This window comes from Microcebus murinus, chromosome 19 (assembly GCF_040939455.1).
Source record: "Microcebus murinus isolate Inina chromosome 19, M.murinus_Inina_mat1.0, whole genome shotgun sequence".
Classification (NCBI taxonomy): domain Eukaryota; kingdom Metazoa; phylum Chordata; class Mammalia; order Primates; family Cheirogaleidae; genus Microcebus; species Microcebus murinus.
Window position 1 is genome coordinate 201,737 of NC_134122.1, and position 25,393 is coordinate 227,129.

General features: G+C 45.8%; 1 protein-coding gene and 1 long non-coding RNA gene across 7 annotated transcripts in view; one reads left to right on the plus strand and one right to left on the minus strand.

Moving 5' to 3' along the window:
- Nucleotides 1-1,757: 1,757 nt before the first annotated feature.
- Nucleotides 1,758-25,393, plus strand: part of FAM234A (family with sequence similarity 234 member A) — a 29,038-nt gene continuing 5,402 nt past the window's right edge. The window contains exons 1-6 of one of the 5 annotated variants that reach the window (XM_012737780.2): nt 1,760-1,813; nt 11,169-11,237; nt 14,874-14,978; nt 16,456-16,756; nt 24,205-24,321; nt 24,684-24,875. In XM_012737780.2, the coding sequence (XP_012593234.2) occupies nt 16,492-16,756; nt 24,205-24,321; nt 24,684-24,875 (574 nt within the window). In that variant the 5' untranslated portion in view covers nt 1,760-1,813; nt 11,169-11,237; nt 14,874-14,978; nt 16,456-16,491. Of the gene's footprint in view, nt 1,814-6,596; nt 6,619-7,948; nt 8,761-9,114; nt 11,238-14,873; nt 14,979-16,455; nt 16,757-24,204; nt 24,322-24,683; nt 24,876-25,393 lie in introns of those variants that run through there. The other 4 variants (XM_075994900.1, XM_075994899.1, XM_012737785.2 and 1 more) reach the window with 4 other exon arrangements.
- LOC105856262 (uncharacterized) lies at nt 2,563-3,385 on the minus strand. Of its 2 annotated transcripts, none has more exons than XR_012913461.1 (3): nt 3,296-3,385; nt 3,106-3,201; nt 2,563-2,651 (listed from the first exon to the last, which is right to left on the minus strand). It is a non-coding gene; the product is annotated as an uncharacterized LOC105856262 (long non-coding RNA). The 2 variants fall into 2 exon arrangements; XR_001147050.3 differs by lacking the exon at nt 2,563-2,651 and adding an exon at nt 2,721-2,809.

Genomic DNA, 25,393 nt, shown 5'->3' on the forward strand with positions numbered 1-25,393 from the left:
GGCGGGCAGATTGCTCGAAGTCAGGAGTTCGAAACCAGCCTAAGCAAGAGCAAGACCCTGTCTCTACTATAAAATAGAAAGAAAGTAATTGGCCAACTAATATATATAGAAAAAATTAGCCGGGCATGGTGGCACAGGCCTGTAGTCCCAGCTACTTGGGAGGCTGAGGCAGCAGGATTGCTTGAGCCCAGGAGTTTGAGGTTGCTGTGAGCTAGGCTGACGCTACGGCACTCACTCTAGCCTGGGCAACAAAGTGAGACTCTGTCTCTAAATAAATACATAAATAAAAATAAAATAAAATAAAATAAACTTGTGTTCATCAAACACCAACGTGTAAAGATAAATCACAGATATTTACAACAAACATCACTGACAAAAATGTAATATCCAAAACATAGCACTACAAAACAATAAGGAAAAGACAAACAATTCAATAGAAAATTGATAGGTACAAAGATATGAGTGAACAGGTATTTCAGAGAAAAGGAAACATGGCCGATAAACAAGAGAAGATGCTCAAATACATTGTGATGAAAGTGAGAATAAAAACCAGAAAGAGAAGGCCGGGCGCGGTGGCTCACGCCTGTAATCCTAGCTCTTGGGAGGCCGAGGCGGGCGGATTACTCAAGGTCAGGAGTTCAAAACCAGCCTGAGCAAGAGCGAGACCCCGTCTCTACTATAAATAGAAAGAAATTAATTGGCCAACTGATATATATATATATAAAAATTAGCCGGGCATGGTGGCGCATGCCTGTAGTCCCAGCTACTCGGGAGGCTGAGGCAGAAGGATCGCTTGAGCCCAGGAGTTTGAGGTTGCTGTGAGCTAGGCTGACGCCACGGCACTCACTCTAGCCTGGACAACAAACCGAGACTCTGTGTCAAAAAAAAAAAAAAAAAAAAAAAACAGAAAGAGATACTACTTCAGACCCATTAGACTGACAAAACAAGTTTTTACTGTCTCACAATATCAGTGTTGGGGAGTGACAACTTGAATCCCCAGACGCGGATGAGGGTTGTCAGTACAAACACGTGATACTCCAATTTGGCACAATCTTTCGAGGCTGAAAATTTGCATCTCCACCACCAGCAACCACACTCATGGTCCAACAGACAAACTCCAGACAGCAGCACCAGGAGGGCAGGTAAGCACGGAGGGAGGGCGAGGATGCTCCCCCCCATATGATGGTGACAAGCTGGGTGCAGATGGGGAGCAGAGACCAGGGGAAACCAGTAACCAGGGGCAGGGGCAGCAGCCCAGCAGGTGCCGGGCAGGGGAGGCATGGGCCGGGCCAGGGTCAGCTGGGCAGAGGCCGGGCATGGGCCCGGCCAGGGTCAGCCGGGCATGGGCGGGCAGGAGAGGCCGGGCTTGGGCTGGGCCAGGGGAAGCCGGGCAGGGGCTGGGCAGGGGAGACCGGGCATGGGGAGACCGGGCAGGGGAGGCAGGGTCAGCCGGGCATGGGGAGGCTGGGCAGGGGCCTAGCAGGGGAGGCCAGGCAGGGGCTGGGCCAGGGTCAGCCGGGCAGGGGTCGGGCCAGGGTCAGCCGGGCAGGGGCCGGGTAGGGGCTCAGCCAGGCAGGGGCCAGGCAAGGGTGGTCGGGTAAGGGCTGTGGCCAAGCAAGGGCCGGGCAAGGGTGGCGCCGGCCAGGGGAGCTGCAGACCCGGCCCCGCCTCGCGACGCAGAGCCGCGTTGCTCAGCAACCGAGGTGGGCGGGAGCCTGGGTAAGTGTGGCGAGCTTCCGCTGGGCGCGCCGGGCCGGCCGGAAGTGACTCTCGGGGCGGGGCCTGGGGAGCGCGGCTGGCGGCGCGGCGGCAGGTGAGTGAACGCGGCCCGTCCTCCTGGCGCGTGCACGCGGCGGGCAGCCTAGGGGGGCCCCTCTTGGCTGCGGTGCACGGTCTGTCCGCCTCGGTGCCCCGGCCCCGGGTGTCCCCGGCCCCGCTCCCCGCCGCAGCCGGCCCCGCCCCTCACGGGCCCCGCCCCGTGTCCCCGCCGCCCCCTCGGCCGGGGGCGCCCAGGCGGGGCCGGTCGGACGGCTGCGGCCGGAGCGGAAGGTCAGTCCTGGCCTCGCCCCTCCCGCAGCCTGGGCTTCAGTGGCGTGCACTTCGAGCCTCGGTTTGCCCCAGAGACAGGATTAACTCCCACCGGGAAGCCTCACACCCCACGTTGGCTCCACGGCATGCAAGCTAGCCGTTGGTGCTTTAGTTCACGCTGAATAGTAAAACAAGAACGTCTCATCCAAGGGTCACACATTCATGTTCTGTTATCAGGACATTGTCTGTAAGCAAATCAGTAAGACTAACTGGCCGAGAACCCGGAACTCAGCTGCTGTTTATTTACACACCTAGAGGGAGTGTAAGGTACAGTCAGGTACAGTCTGTTTTACTGAACGAAAAGCAAGACAGCGATTAAAAGGGAAGAAAACAGTCTGTGGAAGGTTTCCCAGCCCTCCCGTAAATTGAATGGATGACAGCTGTCAAGGAGAGAGTTTGCCCTTGAACAGGCTGATTTGTTATCAGAGTAGGCAACTTGAGTTGCTTGTGGGTTCTCAGTAACCTTGTGATTTCAGCTGAAGAGCTTGGGTGATTTCCTCACTTGTACGTACCAGCTGCTAACGTCCTTCTGCTGGCAGCGCCACATCACACCACTTCTTTCACTGCAGATTCACAGTGAGCATTCAGTTAGAGCAGCTGGGATGAGCTCAACAAATACTCCTGAGTGTCTGCTGGGTGCCAGACTTCCCAGGCTTCTATGTGCTGAGGATATGGTACTCAACAAAACAGACAAACTTCCTGTCCTCAAGGAGCAATTCTACTGCAGGAGACAGATAATAAATTAGATAAATAATCAAAATATGGAGCATGTGAACAGGGAAGGAGGAAATAACGGTAATGACCCAGGCTTCAAGTGGACATTTATTCGGGGCAGTTTACCAGCTCTGAGTCCTGATTGCGCCAGTTGGGATGCTTTTGGCTTCAAGTATCAGGAATCCTTTAAAACTGATTCCAACTATGGAGGGATTCCACTGGCTTTCACAGTGAAAGGTCTAGGGAACCAGGAGTAAGATGGGGTCTGAGACGTGAGTGAGATCATGGTGGGGGATGTCTTACCACTTCTCCACGCTTTCATATACCTTCTCTCTGCCCTATGTCCCTTGGCCTTTTTCTCAGGCTCCTACTTCTAGTCTACCTTCCTGTAGTAGTTATCTGCTTGTAAAAAATTAACACAAAGCTTAATGGATTGAAACAACCAACATTTATTATCCAACAGTTTCTGTGGATCAGGAATTCAGTGGCTTACCTAGCTGACTATGGCTCAGGGTTTCTGGGGTTGCTGTCATCTAAAAGCTTGATTGGAGCTGGAGAATCTGATGTCAAGATGGCTCTCTCACGTGGCTAATGACTGGAGGCCTTTGGTCCTTTCTGGACTGTTGGCTGGAATCTTCATTTTCATGCCTGGTGGACCTTTGTGTAGGGCCTGTGTGCTCACATGGTAACTGTCGTCTTTCAGAGCAAGTGATCTCAGGGAGAAGGGGGAAGGTTTCCACCACAATACCTTTTATGACCTAGTTTTGAAATTCTAAAACAGTTACTTGTACCACATTCTCTTTATTAGTGTTACTACCTACAAAGGGTGTCATCTTCTGAAGGGAGGAATAGCAAAGAGTTTGTGAACATATGTTAAAACCCCCATACCGGCCGGGTGTGGTGGCTCACGCCTGTAATCCTAGCACTCTGGGAGGCCAAGGCGGGCAGATTGCTAGAGGTCAGGAGTTCGAAACCAGCCTGAGCAAGAGCGAGACCCCGCTTCTACTATAAATAGAAAGAAATTAATTGGCCAACTAAGATATATGTAGAAAAACTTAGCCGGGCATGGTGGCGCATGCCTGTAGTCCCAGCTACTTGGGAGGCTGAGGCAGGAGGATCGCTTGAGCCCAGGAGTTTGAGGTTGCTGTGAGCTAGACTGACACCATGGCACTCACTCTAGCCTGGGCAACAAAGTGAGACTCTGTCTCAAAAAAAAAAAAAAAAAGAATTGGGCATTTATTCAGACATGTGAATGTGTTTGTTTATTTTATGCCAGGTACTATGCTTGTTCCTTGGGAAACAAAGGGGATAAAAACAATTGTATGCCCTCAAGTTCCTCACAGTCTAGGGGCCTTCCCAGTTGACTCAGTAGGAGCTGTGTGAAGGGTCAGAGAATGCACCAAGCGGAAGTCAGCCATGAAGGGGGCTTTGAAGACATGGTGAAAGCTACTGGATAAAGAACGGCAGGTGAACCAATGAGAGCAAAAGGACAGCAGGGTGACTGGGGGGAAACACTGCTAGAACACGTGGTGGGTGTGGGGTCTGGGGGGAGGACCCTAGAGAGGCAGGAGCCAAGCGGTGAAAAGACCTGGAGCTGAACTAAGGAGTTTGAGCTTCGTTCCAAAGTTGTGATGAGTCATTCTGGAATGTTAACCAGGACATGATCAAATGATATTTTAATTTTTACAGCATTTGAAAGGGCTATAGAAATACAGGTGGGAAGTAATAAGAAGATGACCTAAAGTAGTGGCCATTGAAAGGAGGGGCTAAACAAGAAATGGACAAGTTAGAATCTACAGGATTTGTTGAATGTTTCAAAATGTATTGTACATCTCACTCGAAATTGGTCTTTATAACCAATTGGTTATAAAGAAATTGGTCTTTATAACCCACAAACTTGGTGGATTTTGTTCCCACTCTCACTTTGTCTCAAACTCCTGAGCTCAAGCGATCCTCCCACCTCCCTGAGTGCTGGGATTATAAGCACTACAAGCCACTGCGCCCCGCCACCTCTCTCACTTTACAAAATTGTTCATGAAACTTAGGTTATCAGAATGAAAGAAAAGAAAATGCTAACTCCTAACCAAATAACTTCAAAGCAGATGCTAAGAAATCAAGTGATTTATTTCTAAAGTGGAGCAAATTTTAAAATAATCAGAGGTGGGGCATGGGGGAGAAGTGTGCTGGCTTATAGTTGAAAATAACTCTAGAGGGTGTGGAGGAGGAGCAGGGAGTGAGGGGTAAAAACTTAGCTATCTGGCACAATGAACACTATTTGGGTGATAGAACACACTAAAAGTCCCAACTTAAGCGTTATAAAAGGTATCCATGTAGCAAAAACATTTGTACCCCCTTAACATTTTGAGATTAAAAAAAAGAAAAAAATGATTGGCTATATGTTGGTGATTGTTGAACTTGGGTGGTGGGTACATGGGGCTGGTATTCTCTACTTCTGTGAATGTTTGAACATTTACATAATAAAGGATTTTAAAATATGATAAAAGAAGTAAATTGAAGCTAAGGCCTACTTGTAGAGTTGAGCAAAAGTGATCAAGTTTGAGTTATACTTTATCTTTTTAAGAGGTTTTGCTTTCTTTCTCCACCCTCCCCCCCTTTTGTGAAGAAGTCACAGGACATAAAGTCTATCTTAGAATTCAGGAGAAAGGTTTACTCCGTGTTATTTTCTGGACAAACCTGCAAAACTTATTCTTTATAATAGTCGTTCATCTGAAATGCAGATAGCTGTTGATCCTCAACTTGTTTTTAGGAGATTCTGTTACCGAAAGCTTGGCACTTGTCCTCAAGCCTGCATCAGAAGAACAAGGACAAGTGGTTTGAGGAGAAGGAAAGAGATTTGTTAATTTGCCAACAAATGAGGAAGATGGAGACTTCTGTCTGTAATGCCATGTCCTGATAATAAACAGAAATACAGAGCTACTAAAGGGTTCTCAGCTTCAGGCAATTGCTGTTCAACTACAGCTGATGATCCTGATGGTCCCATCTCTGCTGAAGACAATCCCCTGACAGGACTTCCCTCCTCCCTCACCAGGTCTGGCTGGCTGAGCCAGCTCTTATAGCAGAAAGAACAAAAGACACTCCCCTTCCCCACCAAAGCTAGCCTGAAGCAGGGATGCAGGTCCTTGTTGTCAAAAAGACTGAGGTTTTAAAGAGATGGAAAACATTTTTGCTCTTTTTGTTTTCAGGTCATTCCCTCTGTTGGGTATTTCCTATTGTCATTATTTCCTTTCCGTATCTGTGGGGGGATGGGCAACCATTCTGTCACAGTCCTGTGAGTCCTTTGTCACTTCAGAGGTTTTTCATTTATCTGAAGGAAGGCTCTGGTGTCAGGGGTGGGTCATGCACGGTTGCTTTGCCCGGCAACCGTGCATGACCTTTAAGTTTGTTCTCATTTGGAAATTGAGTATGGGCCTATTCTTTGTCTTTGGACTATTCTTGGTGAAGGGAGGAAATAGTTGCTTGCTGTAAACAGTTGAACACTATAGCTGTCATTGTCTGACATCTGCTTTGCTCAGCTGAAAAATCCAGTACTGCCTAGTTGGTTATTGTGGGTGTTTCTCTCAAATACCTCATACTCAGCTGCTATCAAAATATATATCATATGCCACTCTTGGCAGTGATACAAACCACATAACGTAGAAGACATTCTTTTTTTTTTTTTTTTTTTTTAAGACAGAGTCTCAATTTGTTGCCCAGGCTAGAGTGAGTGCCGTGGTGTCAGCCTAGCTCACAGCAACCTCAATCTCCTGGGCTCAAGCAATCCTCCTGCCTCAGCCTCCCAAGTAGCTGGAACTATAGGTATGTGCCACCATGCCCAGCTAATTTTTTTGTATATATATTTTTAGTTGGTCAATTAATTTCTTTCTATTTTTAGTAGAGACGGGGTCTCGCTCTTGCTCAGGCTGGTTTCGAACTCCTGACCTTGAATGATCCTCCCTCCTTGGCCTCCCAGAGTGCTAGGATTATAGGCGTGAGCCACCACGCCCGGCCATAGATCTTTTACCTTAATCAATATGTATTATATTGATGTGTTTTCTTTCTGATCGCACACATTTTTCTTTATATCTTATTTTGTTCTACATGGCATTAAATCAATAAATGGATTTTGCAGTTATCATGTCAGAAGCTCAGAACTGACAGGAGAAAATTCCAGTCATTGACTATCTGAAATTCTGTGAATAGGCTTTCAGTTTCTGTCCTCCAGAGCCGCCTTGCTAGAAGTGACAGGCAGGAATACTGGATGCTAATGAGGTAACGACACAGATCTCCTAACCTCGTGGTCATTTTCCTTTAGCATCCTTCTTTCATCTGTTATGTCTTAACTAAAGCTTTTTTTTTTTTTTTTTGAGACAGAGTCTCGCTTTGTTGCCCAAGCTAGAGTGAGTGCCATGGTGTCAGCCTAGCTCACAGCAACCTCAAACTCCTGGCTCAAGCGATCCTTTTGCCTCAGTTTCCTGAGTCGCTGGGACTACAGGCATGTGCCACCATGCCCGGCTAATTTTTTATATATATATCAGTTGGCCAATTAATTTCTTTGTATTTATAGTAGAGACGGGGTCTCACTCTTGCTCAGGCTGGTTTTGAACTCCTGACCTGGAGCAATCCGCCCGCCTTGGCCTCCCAGAGAGCTAGGATTACAGGCGTGAGCTACTGCACCCAGCCGACTACCCCTGTTTTCTGGTGGCCAACTAGAGTTTCCAGGAAAATCTTACCTGGGGATGCTATGAAGGAGTTTCTGGTAACTTTTTATTTTCAAGAGACAGACTGGTCTGAGTTCAATGCCCATACCCTTTCTGAAGCAGGGCTGAGGCCTGCTCAGGATGTGGAGGGTGTTTCACAGTTGGAGCTCCCGTCCTTTGTGCATTTTACCTTATCCCTGGTTGTCTGGCTGAAGTGACCCATATGGAACCCTGGCATTTGCCTTTTGCTAGAGGTGTTTTGGGGTGTCATAAATGAGTGACGCTGTGAAGAACTACAAGTATCTCTTTCCCCGCCCCCCCCCCCCAGTGGAAAGGGAAATGACCGCAATGGGTGGCTTTCGGGATGCCAGTAATTATTTTGTCATGGGGAGTTGTAGCATGCCAAGAGATTTGGCTGTTCTTTCAGTATTTCTTTATTTACCACAAAATTCCATTATGGTTGATATTCTTGCAAAGACAGAACAAAACACAAAAAATCCCCACCCTTTGGAACAAAACAGCTGCATAACAAAGTCACTTTAAGGGATGAACTGGGGCTGCCTGTGGAGAAGCCAGTTCTTCCTCTTCACCTGTGTGAGTCTCTGACCCCACCCACCCCCTTGCTGAACGTTTTCTTTTCTTTTTTGATTTTTTTTTAAAACTTTTGATTTTGAACTACTTACAGATTCACAAGGATGTTGTAAGAATAGTGTAAAGCTGTTCCTTGTACCGTATTGCAGCTTCCCTGAAGGTAACATCTTATATAACCAGCATGTTATCAAAAGCAGGAACGGACATTGGCACTGTGCGGTTAAGTAGACTTCAGACCTTACTCCTTCCGATTTCACCAGTTTTTACATGCACTCATTTGTATGTTTCTAACCGCGCAAAACTTTATCACAAGTAGATATTGGTACAACCAGCACCAAAATCAAGCTGCAGAGCTGACCCTGACAAACCCCCTGTACTCCTTCACACGCTCCTGTGTCCTCATCCCTGACTCCTGGGTTTTCCTAAGACGTCTCTGAGCACATGAATGCTCCCACCGCCTGCTTTTCCTGCCTGGTTGTATCCAGCCGCAGATGTGGCAGAGGGACCTGTTGGTTTGCCCTCAGAGGCCCAGCTCGGCTGGGTGATTCTAGTGGGAAGGAAATCCTGGGTATAATTTATTGTTGTTTCTTGAAGGAATCAGTGAGAATATTCCTGAGAGGATACTGTGGTTATCATCTCTCCATCCATCTAACTCTGGTTTGTTTTTAAGGTAAACAACATTATTTGAACATTATTTGAATTGAGTATGTGGTCCCTACCCAGTATTTGGTTGTTCAGTTTTCTTTTTTTTTTTTTTGAGACAGAGTCTCACTCTGCTGCCCGGGCTAGAGTGCTGTGGCATCAGCCTAGCTCACAGCAACCTCAGACTCCTGGGCTCAAGCAGTCCTTCTGCCTCAGCCTCCCCAGTAACTAGGACTACAGGCATGTACCACCATGCCCAGCTAATTTTTTTCTATATGTTTTTAGTTGGCCAATTATTTATTTATATTTTTAGTAGAGACGAGGTCTTGCTCTTGCTAAGGCTGGTTTTGAACTCCTGACCTTGAGCAATCCTCCCGCCTCGGCCTCCCAGAGTGCTAGGATTATAAGCGTGAGCCACCGCACCTGGCCGGTGCTTCTGTTTTCTATCATAAAGAACAGAAAGAAACCTTTAGAGAAAGATCGCAGTATCTTTTACCTATTTTTATAAAATATCTTTTACTGGGACAAGAATCTTGGAACTCTATTAATAATTAAAAGAGACAGTTCAGGGTAGATTATGTGAGCCAGCCCATCGTTTATGCAGAGACAGCAAGAGTCTTTGTTCTTAAAGAGACAGCAGGCAAGTTGGAGATGTAAGGCCAGTTTTGGGGTTCACCCTATAGTCACAGAATGTCAGGGTTGGAAAGAAACTCAAAAGTTGTCTCCGAAGACATGCGTGCCAGGTGGTCTATTCACCCTGCACTTGCATTCTTCACGGGAAATTATTATCGCCCAAGGAGGCTCACTAAATTTTCGAACTATGCTGACAAAGTCCCTCCTTATTTTACCTGGGATGCATTATGGCTCTGTCCGTCCCAGCCCTACCCTTCGTGGGAAGCCTGTCAAACATTTGAAGATATCACCAAGCAGAATTCAATATCTCACATCTCAATTCTGGGTTGTTTTTTTCCGTTTTGTTTTGAGACAGGATCTTGCTCTGTTGCCCAGGCTAGAGTGTAGTGGTGTGATCATGGCTCACTGCAGCCTTGAGTGCCTGACCTCAAACTACTGTCCTCTTAAGAGCTGGGATTATGGCCATGAGCCACCTCACCTGCCCATATCTCACTTCTATCAATCATTTATTATCAATCCCAATATAAAAATAACCGTTTGAGGCCAGACTTTGCCTGGGATGAGAACTACGACCCTTTGGCATTGCTTGTGCTGTGATGTAGCCAGGCCTGGGCACCCATGTGACACATCCACTAGGAGAAAACCCGGGTAGAACGTTTCCTGTTCCTTCTCTACATTTAAAAGATAACCAGAGGATAGTTCTTATATGTTTTTCCATAGGACTTTGTATAATATGCTAGTTGCCCTCTCCAAACTTCTCTAGGCCACTGGTGGGCGTAGAGGGAGAGAAAGGGAAATTGATAAGCACTTTGAAGGCACAGCCTGAGGACATGTTGTGGTCCCTACACAATTTGGGGTGTGACCAGCCTGTCCTGGGAGAGCCCCCATTGCAAGAACCGTGTGGGAGTTGTTGGGGGCAGTATCCAGAGACCAGGTGCTTGGTGCCAGCAGCAGTGTCCTAACCTGACTGCTCCTGTGGCCATGGACTCTCTGTGGTCTCTGCTGCCTGTCGTCTCTGGGTACCTGCCATGTTCTGAGTGTGGCTTTCTAGTCTTCCCATCATTTCTGGGTACCGTCCAATTTCCTAACAAACTCCTTTTCTGCCTAAATTAGCTATCGTCTTTTTACAACCAAGAGCCGTGACTGACTTAGAGAGGGTGGGTAAGAAGCCTGCTGTGCCGCAGACGGGAGGAGGTGGGCCTGGACAGGAGCACAGGCAGTAGCAGACTGCCTTCCCGCCCTGCATGGGGTAGATGAGGCAGTGGTGTGCAACCTCAGAGACAATCCTCAGACATCTGTGTTCCTGAACTGTGATGCTCCGTTTCTGGTGTGGTGAATTCACACAACTACCCCTTCCTCCCCAAATAGTCAGAAATGTGTTTCACTTTTATGTCACATTGGGTTAGAAAAGCCAGAAAAGGGTTTCATAAGCAAGATGGCTTTTGCCGTGAGCCTTGAGGGATGGGTAGGATTTGAAAGGGAAAGATTTTTAAGTAGACAAGAGACTGGAAAGTGTTAGGCTTAGGCTTTTCAAGGACACCGAAGCGTTTATAACCCATGTCATGTGGACAACCGTTGTGCTATATTAATAGCAGGTGAAACCACCTGAGTACATTTTTTGTTAATGCTCTGTAGATCCTGGAAAGGCTTACATGTGGAAATGGGGATTGGTATTATTCCAAAGCACAGAATCTGGACCAGGAGGTGGTTGTAGGAAAGCAGATTTTTAGCTCAGAATACAGCAAACTTTCAGAGAGCTGGGACTGTACCACCATATGAGATATTTTGGTTTTCTCTTCCTAGACGGGTTCACAGTAAGGCTAACCACCATCTGCAGCATACAGAAAGCAAGGATTCCCAGACTTCTTTCAGGTACTATTCATGATTTTTGCCATATCTGCATAACAATTATATTATTTTTATTTAATACTTCTTTAATTCACTCACATTTTCTCTATGAATATACTTTTAAAGGAAATGATGAAAGGGTTGAGGACACAGAGTACATAGGAGCTTGGCTGGAGCTCGGAACCCGGGCTCCCACTGTTCTCCCTGGTCCTCCATGGTCTGGGCTACAGTTCTTGCATCCCTAAAGCCCTCCCAGGAAACTGAAATAATGGCTTAAAATATTCATAATTTGGCAAAAGGTATTAATCTACAGATTCAAGAAACCAAGCAAACCTCAAAAAGGATAAACCCAAAGAAATCCATGCCAAGACACATTGTAATCAAACTTCTGAAAAATAAAGACAAAAAAAATTGAAAACAAGAGAGAATTGACACCTTATTTTTGGGGAAAAACAATTTAAATGACACTAAATTTCTCATTGGAAATAATGAAGGCTGGAAGGAAGTAGCATAACATTTTTTAAGTGCTGAAAGAAAAGAACCTATCACACCCTGAATTCTATATCTGGTGAAATTAGTCTTCAGGAATGATGGGGAAATAAGACATTATCAAGTGAAGGGACACTAAGAGAATTTGTCACCAGCAGACCTACCCTAAAAGAATGGTTGAAGGAAATTCTTAAAACAGAAAGGAATGATAAAAGAAAATCTTGGAATATTTTTTTGTTGTTGTTTTTGAGACAGAGTCTCGCTCTGTTGCCCAGGCTAGAGTGCCATGGCATCAGCCTAGCTCACAGCAACCTCAAACTCCTGGGCTCAAGCAATCCTTCTGCCTCAGCCTCCCGAGTAGTTGGGACTACAGGCATGTGCCACCTACAGCCACTATAGGCTAATTTTTTAAATATATTTTTAGTTGGCCAATTAATTTATTTCTATTTTTAGTAGAGACGGGGGTCTTGCTCTTGCTCTTGCTCAGGCTGGTTTCGAATTCCTGACTTTGAGCAATCCACCCGCCTTGGCCTCCCGGAGTGCTAGGATTACAGGCATGAGCCATCGCACCCGGCCAAATCTTGGAACATTTAATAAGAAAGAAAGAACAACAGAGAAAGCAAAAATGTGGGTAAATATAATAGACTTTTCTTCTCTTGGGTTTTCTAAATTATGTTTGACAAAGTGAAAGTGTAACATTATCTGATGTGATTCTCTATGTATGTAGAGAAAATATTTGATACAATTGTAAACAGGGAAGGTTTATGGAGGTAATTGAGGTTTATATACTTCACTCCAACTAGTAATGTGTTCTAACTAATAAAATGTAGACTCCAGTAGATTTTTTTGTTTGTTTTGAGACAGAATCTTGCTCTGTCACCCAGGCTGAAATGCAGTGGCATCATCACAGCTCACTGCAGCCCCAAACTTCTGGGCTCAAGCGATCCTCCTGCCTCAGCCTCCCAAGTAGCTGGGACTATAGGTGCCACCACACCCGGCTAATTTTTCTATTTTTTTGTGGAGACAGTGTCTCACTCTTCCTCAGCCTGGTCTCAAACTCCTGAGCTCAAGCAATCCTCTGATCTCAGCCTCCCAGAGTGCTGGGATCGCAGGTGTGAGCCACCGCGCCCACCCAGTAGATTGTGATAAGTGCATATAATATAATATAGTACCCACTAAAATACCATACAGAGAGATACACTCAAAAACACTACAGATAAATCAAACTGGAATTCTAAAAAATGTTCAAGTAACCCACTAGGAGGTTAAGAAAAACAGAAACAAAAAATAGAGGAAACAAACAAAAGAAAAAAGCAGATTAAAATCAAACATCGATGATTATGTTTAAAGTGAGTGGTCTGGGTCGGGCGCGGTGGCTCACGCCTATAATCCTAGCACTCTGAGAGGCTGAGGCAGGCGGATTGCTCGAGGTCAGGAGTTTGAAACCAGCCCGAGCAAGAGCGAGACCTTGTCTCTACTATAAATAGAAAGAAATTAATTGGCCAACTAATATATATAGAAATAATTAGCTGGGCATGGTGGTGCATGCCTGTAGTCCCAGCCACTTGGGAGACTGAGGCAGTAGGATCGCTTGAGCCCAGGAGTTTGAGGTTGCTGTGAGCTAGGCTGATGCCACAGCACTCACTCTAGCCTGGGCAACAATGTGAGACTCTGTCTCAAAAAAAAAAAAAAAAAAAAAGTGAGTGGTCTGAATGTACCAATTAAAAGACAGATTGGCAGAGTGGCTTAAAAAATCTATATGATATCTGAAAGAAACTTCAAATACGTAGAGATATAGGTGGGTGGACAGTAAAAGGATGGGAAAAGTAAGATACATCAATCAGAGGATGAGTGACTATGTTAGCATCACACAAAGCAGACTTCATTCAGAGCTAGGAAATTACTAGGGACGGAGTAGACATTATATAATGATAAAAGTTCAGTCTACCAAGAAAATGTAACAATCCTCATTCCTTACTACATGCAACAAACGAGGTGTTGTTTTGTTTATTTTTATTTATTTATTTATTTTTTGAGACAAAGTCTCACTCTGTTGCCCCTAGAGTGCCATGGTGTCAGCCTAGCTCACAGCAACCTCAAACTCCTGGGCTCAAGAAATCCTCCTGCCTCAGCCTCCCGAGTAGCTGGGACTACAGGCATGCGCCACCATGCCTGGCTAATTTTTTTTTTCTATATATTTTTAGTTGGCCAATTAATTTGTTTCTATTTTTAGTAGAGACGGGTTCTTGCTCTTGCTCAGGCTGGTTTCGAACTCCTGACTTTATTTTTTTTTTTTTTTTTTTGGCTCAGGCATAAAGTAACAACGAACTCCTGACTTTAAGCAATCCTCCCGCCTCGGCCTCCCAGAGTGCTAGGATTACAGGTGTGAGCCACCATACCCCGCCAAGGTGTTGTTTTGTTTTTGAGACAGGGTCTCTGTCTGTTGCCCAGGCTGAACTGTAGCAGTAGCATCATACATAGCTCACTGCAACATCAAACTACTGGGCTTAAGCAGTCCTCCCGCCTCAGCCTCCTAGAGTGCTAGGATTACAGGCATGAGCTACCAGACCCAGCCTTATTGCTGATTTTTAAAAAATTAAAAATCCTAACTACATTAATAATTGTTCACACTATCCTTTGGTCTTAGTGTTGGGAATCCACATAGTTTAGGGATTAGAAGAATGATTAAGTAAAGGAGCCATTTAATTCACTAGCTTGAGGTCTGCTTGACTCACTTGCTGAGAATTCCAAGGAAACCCGGAATGCAGCCTCGGATGTCTTGATGAGAGGGAGAGGCTCTTTCCTCCCTTTGCTTTTCCGTCTTCCAGGCTGAGAGTGGGGAGACAGTCTCCGCTGCAGGGGCCAGGAGACATCTAGTTGTCATCTAATGGTTAAAGTGAGACGAACAGAACAAGGGCAGACTTCTTGCCAGTGCTTCTCCACTTGGCTGCACCTTGGGATCACGTGGAGAGCGTCAACAGCTGCTCTTGCTGGGAACCCCCTCCCCAGATAGGCCGATGCCTCTGGTGTGGCATCGGGTCGTGAAAGCACCAAGAGGCTTTACTGTGGAGCCAAGGCTGGGAGTCCTGGCTTTGGAAGGACCTCAGTCCTTCAACTGATACATTCATAGGCTACCTGAGATGAATTCACCAATGGCTTTACAATTCCTAGGTCTGCCTGGGATTATAAAAGTACAGATTCCCTCTCCAAACCTAGTGACCAGATGCACCAGCGGCTGGCCAGGAACCAGTGTTGAGTACGTCCTCCTGCCACCAGGTAGGTCTGGGAAACATGGGCACATGAGACGGGGCGGCCGTGTGTTCAGATTCCCAGTGTCATTCTGAGCAGGTGCTCCTTCTTGTGCAACACCTCATGGTCTTAGGGGCACTGTCGTGTCCTTTCCTTGGAGATGCTCTGGCTTCGCACAGATGGGGCCAGCTGAGGCTCAAAGAGCTTGAGTTCCTTGCCAGAAATTTTAAAGCTTTAAAGATAGAAACCTAGAATTTTAGCCTTCTGGTTTCTCATTCAGTTTTTTTCCTTTGCCAAAAGAATTTATGTTTGAAACATTTTAAACATCCCTTTACTGGGGACATGATCGGTCGCTAGATTTGCTAAATAAACAGCACTCTCGAGTTCTTAAGCCCTGGTTCCAGCCCCATAGGTGCTGCTGATAAGCCACTCCCAGGCTCTGTTGCTAGCCCTTCCCCCTGCCACCTTCTCCAGACAACTGCTGCTGTACCACCTCACTCTGTGTCAGCCACTTGGGTTTAATGAGGTCCCTGATCATGACTCATTGTTTGAATTTCCTGTGTCTAACTCATTACCTTTGATAGGCATACCTTTTCTGACCTCCAAGATGTAAAAGCTTATGCCTCAGCACTAAGGAGAATGCATACAGATTTGTTTTTTTGTTTGTTTTTTTGTGACAGGGTCTCGCTGTGTTGCCCAGGGTAGAGTACAATGGCACAAACCTCCAACTCCCATGCTCAAGCAATCCTCCTGCCTCTGGAGTAGCTAGGACTACAGGCGTGTAGTACGCCTGGTGAACTTTTTAATTTTTTGTGGAGACAAGGTCTCACTTATGTTGTCCAGGTTGGTCTCGAACTTCTGGCCTCAAGTGATCGTCCTACCTTGCTTGGCCTCTCGAAGTGCTGGGATTACAGGCACGAGCCACCATGCCTGGCTCAGTCTTCTAAAGTAGATATTATTTCTCTTTTGTAGAGGAAACTGAAGCACAGTTAAGTCAAATCACTTATCACAGGTCACATGGTTAGTGAGGGGCAAGGCTGTTAGTCCAGAGCCTGTCTTCACTTAGGATGCTTTGAGTTTGGGGTCTGTGGCCCTCTAGGGAGTCCATGTGTGAGAATGTTGGTTCCACCAAATTCTTACCTGGGCGACCTTATCTGTCTGTGCTTGAGGCTCGGGGAAGGTTGTCAGGTGTGCCCAGGTGATGAATAGGTGGCGTTTGGTTAATATGTAACATGTGGGCTTATTTTCCGGCACCAACCCCAGCACTCCCTGAGGCTCACTCCATTCGTGCTAAGAATGAGTGCTGGCCCTACACAACTATTGTACCTTTCTGCATTGATTAGAAACCTTAAGTACAGCCTAGCCTGTTAAGACTGACCCCTAAACATCCATCCGACTGCTGTATCCTGGGCCGTGGTCCCTGGTTCTGGCAGAGAGCTCTGTGTGCTGCAGCTCCTTGCCGTGGGACTGCCAGCCTTGCCCACCTCTTGTTTTATTGGCACAGTGACCAGGAGTTAAACTTTGGGATGTGCATGCGATAATGGACAACAAGGATTTAGAAGCTGAAATCCACCCCTTGAAGAATGAAGACAGAAAATCACAGGAAAATCTGGGAAACCAGTTGAAAAATGAGGATAACTTACAAAGCACGCACCTGCAGTCCCGGCTTTCCCGATGCCGCACGGTGGCATTTTTCCTTTCGTTGTTTATCTGCCTCTTTGTGGTGTTTGTCGTCTCATTCATCATCCCGTGTCCGGACCGACCTGCGTCGCAGCGGACGTGGAGGGTCGACTACAACGCAGCAGGTGAGTCTCGGCACGCTTCTCTGTGCCAGTGACCTCCCAAGCCTCTTCGCAGGAGGGAGCAGCATTGTGTGTTGGGGCTGGCAGTGATCTGTAACAGCCATCAAACCTAAGTGGCGACCAGTTCTCTGTCCAGGGATTTCCGGGAATTTTAGGAAGCTGTAAAGCAGCCTCCATGTAAGAATGCAAGCACCTCCTAGAAGCCTTGTGGCCTGTGCTCCCTTTTTTTGGGAAGACTGGGATGGGTAGATAAATGAAAGTGGCCCTTTTGGTTACTTTTCTAAATAAAAAAATTAATAAGACAGAGCAACTTACTGAAAGATACAGAGGAGACTGTCATCAAATGTTAAAAAAAAATGCAGTGGATTGTGTAGTCAGCTTCCCAAGTTGCTCCGGCGAGCACTCTCGTTAGCTAAGGTAAAGCGCTTTCACTTCCGTCCTGAAGTTGTCAGTCTGCGATCTTGTCCTTCACGAAAAGCAACTGAGGCAGCCTTAATCAGGGCCTTCTCCCTGGTGTGAATGCTGACAGCCCCGGGCATTTCTTTGCACAGACTTGAGGGCTTCTATGGTGGGTAAGGAGGACTTCTTGTTGAGGACCACTTCCATTCGGAATTTAGTACTTAATTTTGAGGAAGAGGATTTATATTTCTCTTTATTTTTTTTGCAGCTTTATTGTAGTATAATTTATATACCACAAAATTTACTTATTTTAAGTATATAGTTCAATAATTTTTTTCTGTAACCTTTGTAGAGAAATACAATTCAATGATTTTTTAGTCAATTTACAGAGTTGTACAACCATTGCCACAATCCAGTTTAGAACATTTCCATCATCCCTAAAAGATTCCTCATGACTGTTTACCCTCGCTCCCCATCCCCTTCTCAGTCTGCTCTCAGTCTCCATAGATTTGCTTTTTTTGGACGTTTCATATAAATTAAATCGTACAATGTGACTTCTTTCAGCTAGCGTGATGTTAAGTTCATTCGTGTTGTGTCCCTGTGTCTTTGTTGCTGAGTAGTATTCCTTCGTATGTATGGACCGCGTTGTTTATCCATATGCTGGTGGGTGAGCATTGGGTTGTTTCCAGGTTTTGGACGTTATGAATAATTCTGCTGTGAACATTCACATACATATCTTTGTGTGGTTATATGTCTTCATTTCTCTTGGGTAGATTGTTAGGAGTAGAATTGTTGAGCCATAAACATAAGTTTATGTTTAACTTTCTAAGAAACTGCTACGCTATTTTCCAGAGAGGCTGTACCATGTTACTTTCCCACCAACGATGTCAGGAAGGATTTTAGTTTCTCTGCATCCTTGCCAGCACTTGCTATTGTCGGTCTTTTTATTTATTTATTTATTTATTTTTTTTTTTGGAGGTCATAAGAGCTTTGATTGGTCTTTTTATTATACCCATCTTTGTTTAGTGGTATCTTGTGTTTTTAATTTGGATCTCCCTAATGACTAAAAATGTTGAACATCTCTTCATGCGAATTTTAGCCATTCTTATATCATCTTTGGTGAATGTCTATTCAGGTGTTTTTTTCATTTTTTATAGGACTTTTTGTCATATTATTAAATAATAAAAGGTCTTTAAGTATTCTAGATACAAGTCCTTTATCAGGTATATGATTTGCAAATATTTGCAACTAGTATGTGGCTTGTCTCTTTATTTTAATGGTGTCTTCTGAGGCATAAAAGTTTTTAATTTTGGCCAGGCGTGGTGAGTGCCTGTAATCCTAGCACTCTGGGAGGCTGAGGTGGAAGGATTGCATGAGGTCAGGAGTTCAAAACCAACCTGAGCAAGAGTGAGACCCCGTCTTTACTATAAATAGAAAGAAATTAATTGCCAACTAATATATATAGAAAAAATTAGCCGGGCATGGTGGCGCATGCCTGTAGTCCCAGCTACTCGGGAGGCTGAGGCAGAAGGGTTGCTTGAGCCCAGGAGTTTGAGGTTGCTGTGAGCTAGGCTGACGCCACTGCACTCACTCTAGCCAGGGCAACAAAGTGAGACTCTGTCTCAAAAAAAAAAAAAGTTTTTAATTTTGATGAAGTCCAGTTTATTAGTTTTTTATTATGGATTGTGATTTTCGTGTCTTATCTAACTCTGCCTAATTCAAGGTCAGGAAGATTTTCTTCTAGTAGTTTTATCTTTTTTGTTTTTAAGAGATGAAGATCTGGCTGGGTGCAGTGGCTCACACCTGTAATCCTAGCACTCTGGGAGGCCGAGGCAGGAGGATCGTTTGAACTCAGGAGTTCTAGACCAGCCTGAGCAAGAGCGAGACCCTGTCTCTACTGAAAATAGAAAGAAATTAGCTGGACAACTAAAAATATGTAGAAAAAATTAGCTAGGCATGGTGGCACATGCTTGTAGTCCCAGCTACTCAGAAGGCTGAGGCAGAGGGATCGCTTGAACCCAGGAATTTGAGGTTGCTGTGAGCTAGGCTGATGCCACAGCACTCTAACCAGGCAACAGAGTGAGACTCTGTCTCAAAAAAAAAAAGAGAGAGATGGGGATCTTGCTGTGTTGCCCAGGCTGGACTTGAGCTTCTGCACTCAAGGGATCCTCCTACCTCAGCCTCCCAAGTAGCTGGGACTACAGGCATGGGCCACCGCACCGAACTGATAGTATTCACTTTTATATTTAAACCTGTGATCGATTTTGAGTTAATTTTTATGCATAGTGTTTGGTGGAAGCAAATGGTAGAATTTGGAAAACCATCACACCACCCTTCCTTGCTAGCAGGACTAGCTTAGAAATAGAGACAGGTTTAGGGTGGGCACTGTAGCTCGCACATGTATTCCTAGCACTTTGGGAGACTGAGGTGGGAGGATTGCTTGAGCTCAGGAGTTTGAGGCCAGCCTAAGCAACATAGCAAGAGCCCATCTCTACAAAGAATAGAAAAATTAGCTGGATGTGGTGGTGGCAACTATAGTTCCAGCTACTTGGGAGGCTGAGGCAGGAGGATTGCTTGAGCCCAGGAGTTTCATGTTGCTGTGAGCTGTGATTGTGTAGAATCTATAGATTAGTTTGGGTAGAATTGCTGTCTTAACAATATTAAATCTTCCAGTCCATGTATATGGAGTATATCTCCATTTATTTAGATCTTTAATTTAACAGTGATTTGTAGTTTTCCATGTATAAGTCTTATACTTCTGGATTCCAGAAGTATTCTCTTTGATGCTATTATGAAAGGAATTGTTTTATGAATTTAATTTTGGGGTTGATTGATTTTATATAGAAATACTACTGATATTATATTGACTTCTTTCTTGTGACCTTGTTAAACTCATTTATTAGATCTAGTAGAGGTGTGTGTATTCTTTAGGATTTTCTACGTAGAATGTTGTCATCTGCCCAAAAAAAAGATACTTCTTCCTTTCCAATCTGGTTGTGTTTCTTTCCTTTTTCTAGACCAATTTCACTGGGTAGAATTGTAGTACAAGTTTGAGTAGACCTGGTAAGAGCAGGTATCTTCTTCCCAATCTTAGGGAGAAAACATTACATCTTTTAGCGTTAAGTGTGATGTTAACTGTAGGTTTTTTGTAGATGCCCTTTACTAGTTTGTTGAGTCTTTATCATGAAAAGATATTGGATTTCATCAAATGCTTTTTTTGTGTCTATGAGATGATTGTGGGATTTTTGTCCTTTGTTCTACTAATATGGTATGTTGCATTAATTTATTTTCAGATGTTAAACCAACCTTGCATTCCTGGGATAAAATCTGCTAGATGGCTATATAGAATATTTTTGTTTTTCATTTTTTTTAGAGATAGAATCTATCTGTGTTGCCCAGGCTGGGCTCAAGCCGTCCTTCTATCTCAGCCTCCTGAGTGTAGGCACATACCACCATGCCCAGCAGAATCTTTTTTTTAGTTGGGGGATTCAGTTTGCTAATATTCACTGAAGATTGTTAAGTCCTTATTAATGAGGGATACTGAACATAGCTTTTTTTTCTTGTGATATCTTTGTCTGGCTTTGATGTTAGGATTATTCTGTCCTTATAAATGTGTAGATAGCTAGGTGCCTCTCTAGTCTCTCCTGGTTATATGCAAAGCCTTCAGACTGCCAGTGATGGGTAAGGTCTTACCAAGACCAACTATGGCTGGATCCTTCTCTTCAATGTCTGGTTAATCTTCCTATGTTACTTGTCCCACTCTGTGTCGCAACCTGTGGCTAGCTTCAAGTTGGACTACCATGCATCTGCTCAGGAGGTCCCTGTTGTTTCAGAAATGCCCAGACTCGAGGGTAGCTGATTGAGGGGGGAGGTGGAGAATGGGAGCTGTGCAAGGTGAAATGCCTCCAGTTCCCACTGTTCTGACCCAAGGTCTAGTGGTTTTTCTTAAATATCGTCATGGGTCGCTTAACCACAGGGATATGTTCTGAGAAATGTGTCATTAGGTCACTGTGCAAACAGCATAGAGTGGGGTCTAGCCTGCACACCTAGGCTGTGTGGTACAGCCTGTCACTCCCAGGCTACAAGCCTGCACAGCGTGTCACTGCTGAACGAACACTGTAGGCAGCTGTAACACAATGGCAAGTACTTGTGTGTCTAGACAGAAAAGGCAGAATAAAAATACGGTATAAAGATTAGGCCATGGTACCCTGTATAGGGCAACTCCATTATCATCTCATGGGGCCACCGCAGCACATGCAGTCAGTCTGTCAGTGACCAGAGCATTGCCGTGTGACATGTGACTAAAATCACTTCTCAGCTTTTTGTTTGTCTTTAATCTATAGGCAGAATCCTGATATGGCTGTTTTTGACAAATTTGTCCTATTTTGTTGCCACTTTTTGGGGAGAGGATTTGCCAAGCTCTTCACTGCACCACTGACTGGAAGTCCTGTGTCTGGTGCTTGATTTCTAAAAATCGTGGTAAAATACCTCACAAAAAAACGTCCATTTTAAAGTGTATAGTTCAGTGGCATTAAGTACATTCTCAATGCTGTGTCACTGTTTCCCTTTTTACAGAACTTTTCATCATCTTAAACAGAAACTCTGTACCCAGTAAGTAATAGCTCCCATTTCTCTGCCCCCAGCCACTTCTAGCCTCTGCTGTCTGTCTCTGGATGTTCCTGCACTAGGCTCCTCCTGTGCGTGGCGTCATAGGAGGTTTGTCCATTTGTGTCTGGTTAATTCCACTTATTAGTAGCAGGATGCCCTCGGAGTTCGCTCATGTTGTAGCATGGTCAGAACTTCATTCCTTCCTATGGTTTCATTCCTTGGTGTGTAGCACGTTTTGCTTACTCATCCAGTTGATGGACACTCGCTTTGTTTCCCCCTGGTGGCTGTTGTGAATAGTGCTGCTGTGAGCGTGGTGTGCAAGTAGCCCTTTGGGTCCCTTTTTCAATTCTTACGGGTATGTGTCTAGGAGTAGACTTGCTAGATCACATGCTAATTCTATTTTTTAACTTTTTTAAGAATTGTCAAACTTCTCTTCACACCAGCAATGCACAAGGGTTCAGTTTTTTTTTTTTTTTTTTTGAGACAGAGTCTCACTTTGTTGCCCAGGCTAGAGTGAGTGCCGTGGCGTCAGCCTAGCTCACAGCAACCTCAAACTCCTGGGCTCAAGCGATCCTTCTGCCTCAGCCTCCCGAGTAGCTGGGACTACAGGCATGCACCACCACGCCCGGCTAATTTTTTTGTATATATATTAGTTGGCCAATTAATTTGTTTCTATTTATAGTAGAGACGGGGTCTCGCTCTTGCTCAGGTTGGTTTCGAACTCCTGAACTCAAAGGATCCGCCCGCCTCGGCCTCCCAGAGAGCTAGGATTACAGGCGTGAGCCACTGCGCCCGGCCAAGGGTTCAGTTTTGACAGCACTTGTTTTCTGTTTTTGTGTTTATTTTTATGATAGCCATCCTACTGGGTCTGAAGTGGTGTTTTTCTATGGCTTTGATTTTCACTCCCTAATGACTGGTCATCTTGAGCCTCTTTTTATGTGCTTATTGGTCATTTGGGTATCTTCTAGGAGAAATGTCATGGAGTCCTTCGTTCTTTTTTTGTGGGGGGCTTGTTTTTTTTGTTTTTGTTTTTGAGACAGAGTCTCACTTTGTTGCCCAGGCTAGAGTGAGTGCCGTGGCGTCAGCCTAGCTCACAGCAACCTCAAACTCCTGGTCTCAAGCAATCCTGCTGCCTCAGCCTCCCGAGTAGCTGGGACTACATTCGCCACCATGCCCGCTGAATTTTTTGTATATATATTTTTAGTTGGTCAATTAATTTCTTTCTATTTTTAGTAGAGACGGGGTCTCGCTCAGGCTGGTTTCGAACTCCTGACCTTGAGCAATCCACCCGCCTTGGTCTCCCAGGGTGCTAGGATTATAGGCATGAGCCATCATGCCCGGCCTAATAGTGTTCTTTGATGTACAAAAGTTTTTAATTTTGATGAAGTCCAATTTATTTTTGCTTTTATTTTATTAATTAAAACAAATTTTTTTTTTAGAGACAAGGTCTCACTTTGTTGCCTGGACATGAGGACAGTGGCATGATCATAGCTCCAGCAACCTCAAACTCCTGGGCTCAAGTGATCCTCCCGCCTCCTGAGTAGCGGGTATACAGGTGCACACCACCACGCCTGGCTAATTTTTGTGCTTTTTGTAGAGACTGGATCTCACTGTGTTGCTCAGGATGGTCTCAAACTGATCCTCCTGTGTTGGCCTCCCAAAGTGCCAGGATTATAGGTGTGAGCCCAGCCTGTTCTTGCTTTGGTTGCCTGTGCTTTTGGTTTTATATCAAGAAATCATTACCAAATCTGATGTCATGAAGATTTTTCCCTGCGGTTTCTTCTCAGAGTTCTATAGTTTTAGCTGTTCTGTTTAGATCTTTGCCCCCACCCCACCTTTTTTTTTTTAAGAGATGTTGTCTTACTATGTTGCCCAGGCTGGATTCAAAGTCCTGAACTCAAGCGATCCTCCTGCCTGAGCTTCTACGTAGCTGGGCTTATAGAATGTGGGCCACCACACCCAGCTGTTTTGATCCATTTGAGATACATTGTGTAAGCTAAAATACATCCTATAAGGTAAAAGTCCAACTTCATTCTTTTGGTGTTTTATTTTAAGGTATATAGTTTATCATTTCAGTCCTTGAATGAAAGGAAATACTAGGCCCTGCCGGGTGTGGAGTGTGGACTGTCTAGCTCCCAACCTGGTCTAGGGAGGGATTCGTTCCTAAACAGAAGGTGTCATAATACCCAGGTGTCCTGCACGTTCCTTCCTAAAGATTAACACCTGGCGCTACCATCCAGTCCCAGCCGTGTCCATGAAGAGTTGTTGTTTTTCTGAGGAGGTGTCGGAATTCTCTCGTCCTAGTGACAAAGAAGCCACTTCTCTTGTGGGCTGATCTGACTGTGCCAAACCCCCTGGAGCAGAGGTGTAGGCGGCGTTAGTCTTGACCTCCCCTGTAAACCAGGCCTGGCCCATGGAATGTAGTCCGTGGTTTTCTTTTTCAGTCACCTATGACTTTCTGGCTGTGGAAGACATAAACAGGGACAGGATCCGAGATGTTCTGTTTCTTTATAAAAATACCGACGGCATCAATAATTTCAACCGATCCTGCGCTGATGAAGGTAATTTTGACTTTATGTGAGAAAGGAGGAACTCCCTGTGGGAGGAGGAATCTTTGTTTTAGGTCATCCTCTCACTTTAGCAGTGTTTGGGGGAAGCAAATGGTGACATTTCTGGAAACCATGATGTCATTTCTACTTTCCTGCGGGACTAGAAAGAGGCAGGGAGCAGCAGGCTCAGCTCTCAGTGCCCCCTTGGCTACCGACCCCTGGGGTCAGCACTAGAGCCCGTGGAGCTGAAGGATGAGGGGCCCAGGGACAGAGGACATGTGCCGCGTGGCGGGGCCCGTGGCCGGGGTGAAGTGGGGAAACTGGGCTGGCAGAGCACAGGCCGTGGCCAGCCCAACCGCGCGTCTCTCCCCCAGGCTTGTCCTCGCCTTGTGCCTTCGTGGCAGCTGTGTCCGGGGCCAACGGCAGCACGCTCTGGGAGAGGCCCGTGGCCCCAGATGTGGCCCTCGTGAAGTGTGCTGTGTCTCAGCCAGGGGGCAGCAAGCTGTCATCCGCCTGCATCCTTGTGGGCAGACCCGATTCTGTCATTGCAGTCAACTTGTTCACAGGTAGGCAGCCAGGTAGGGGGCTTGCACCTGATCCTCCTCACCCGGCAGGGCCAAGGCCAGGGGTCAGCCCCAAGATGTCAGGGTGGCTGGCTGGGCGGGAGGAAGCTTACAGGGTGGGAAACCTCCAAGGAAGGGGGCAACTGCTTGGAGGTCTCATCATGCCTCAGCTCCCTTCTGCTGCTCTGATGTGTCCCACTGCGTCTTGTCACCTCCGGTTTACACTTTGGTTGTGGATGCGCAGCAGCGTTGGTCGAAACCTGTGCGGCAGAGACACGGAGAGGAGGCTGCGGCTGTGCGTGGGGTGCACACAGCGGCAGCACCAGGGCGAGCCCAGAGCCGGAGCCCGGGCTCCTCCCCCAGGAAGGCCTGGGCCTGTTGGTGCTCTTAACCTTAGGGCACATGTCTCAGCGCTCATGTCACAGGTCATGTCAAGCACCAAGGGGGGGACACAAGGTGGAGCAGAAGTGGTTTGGTCGGATCCTCCCTCGCACCTTACCAAGGTCCGAAGGAATTCTCTG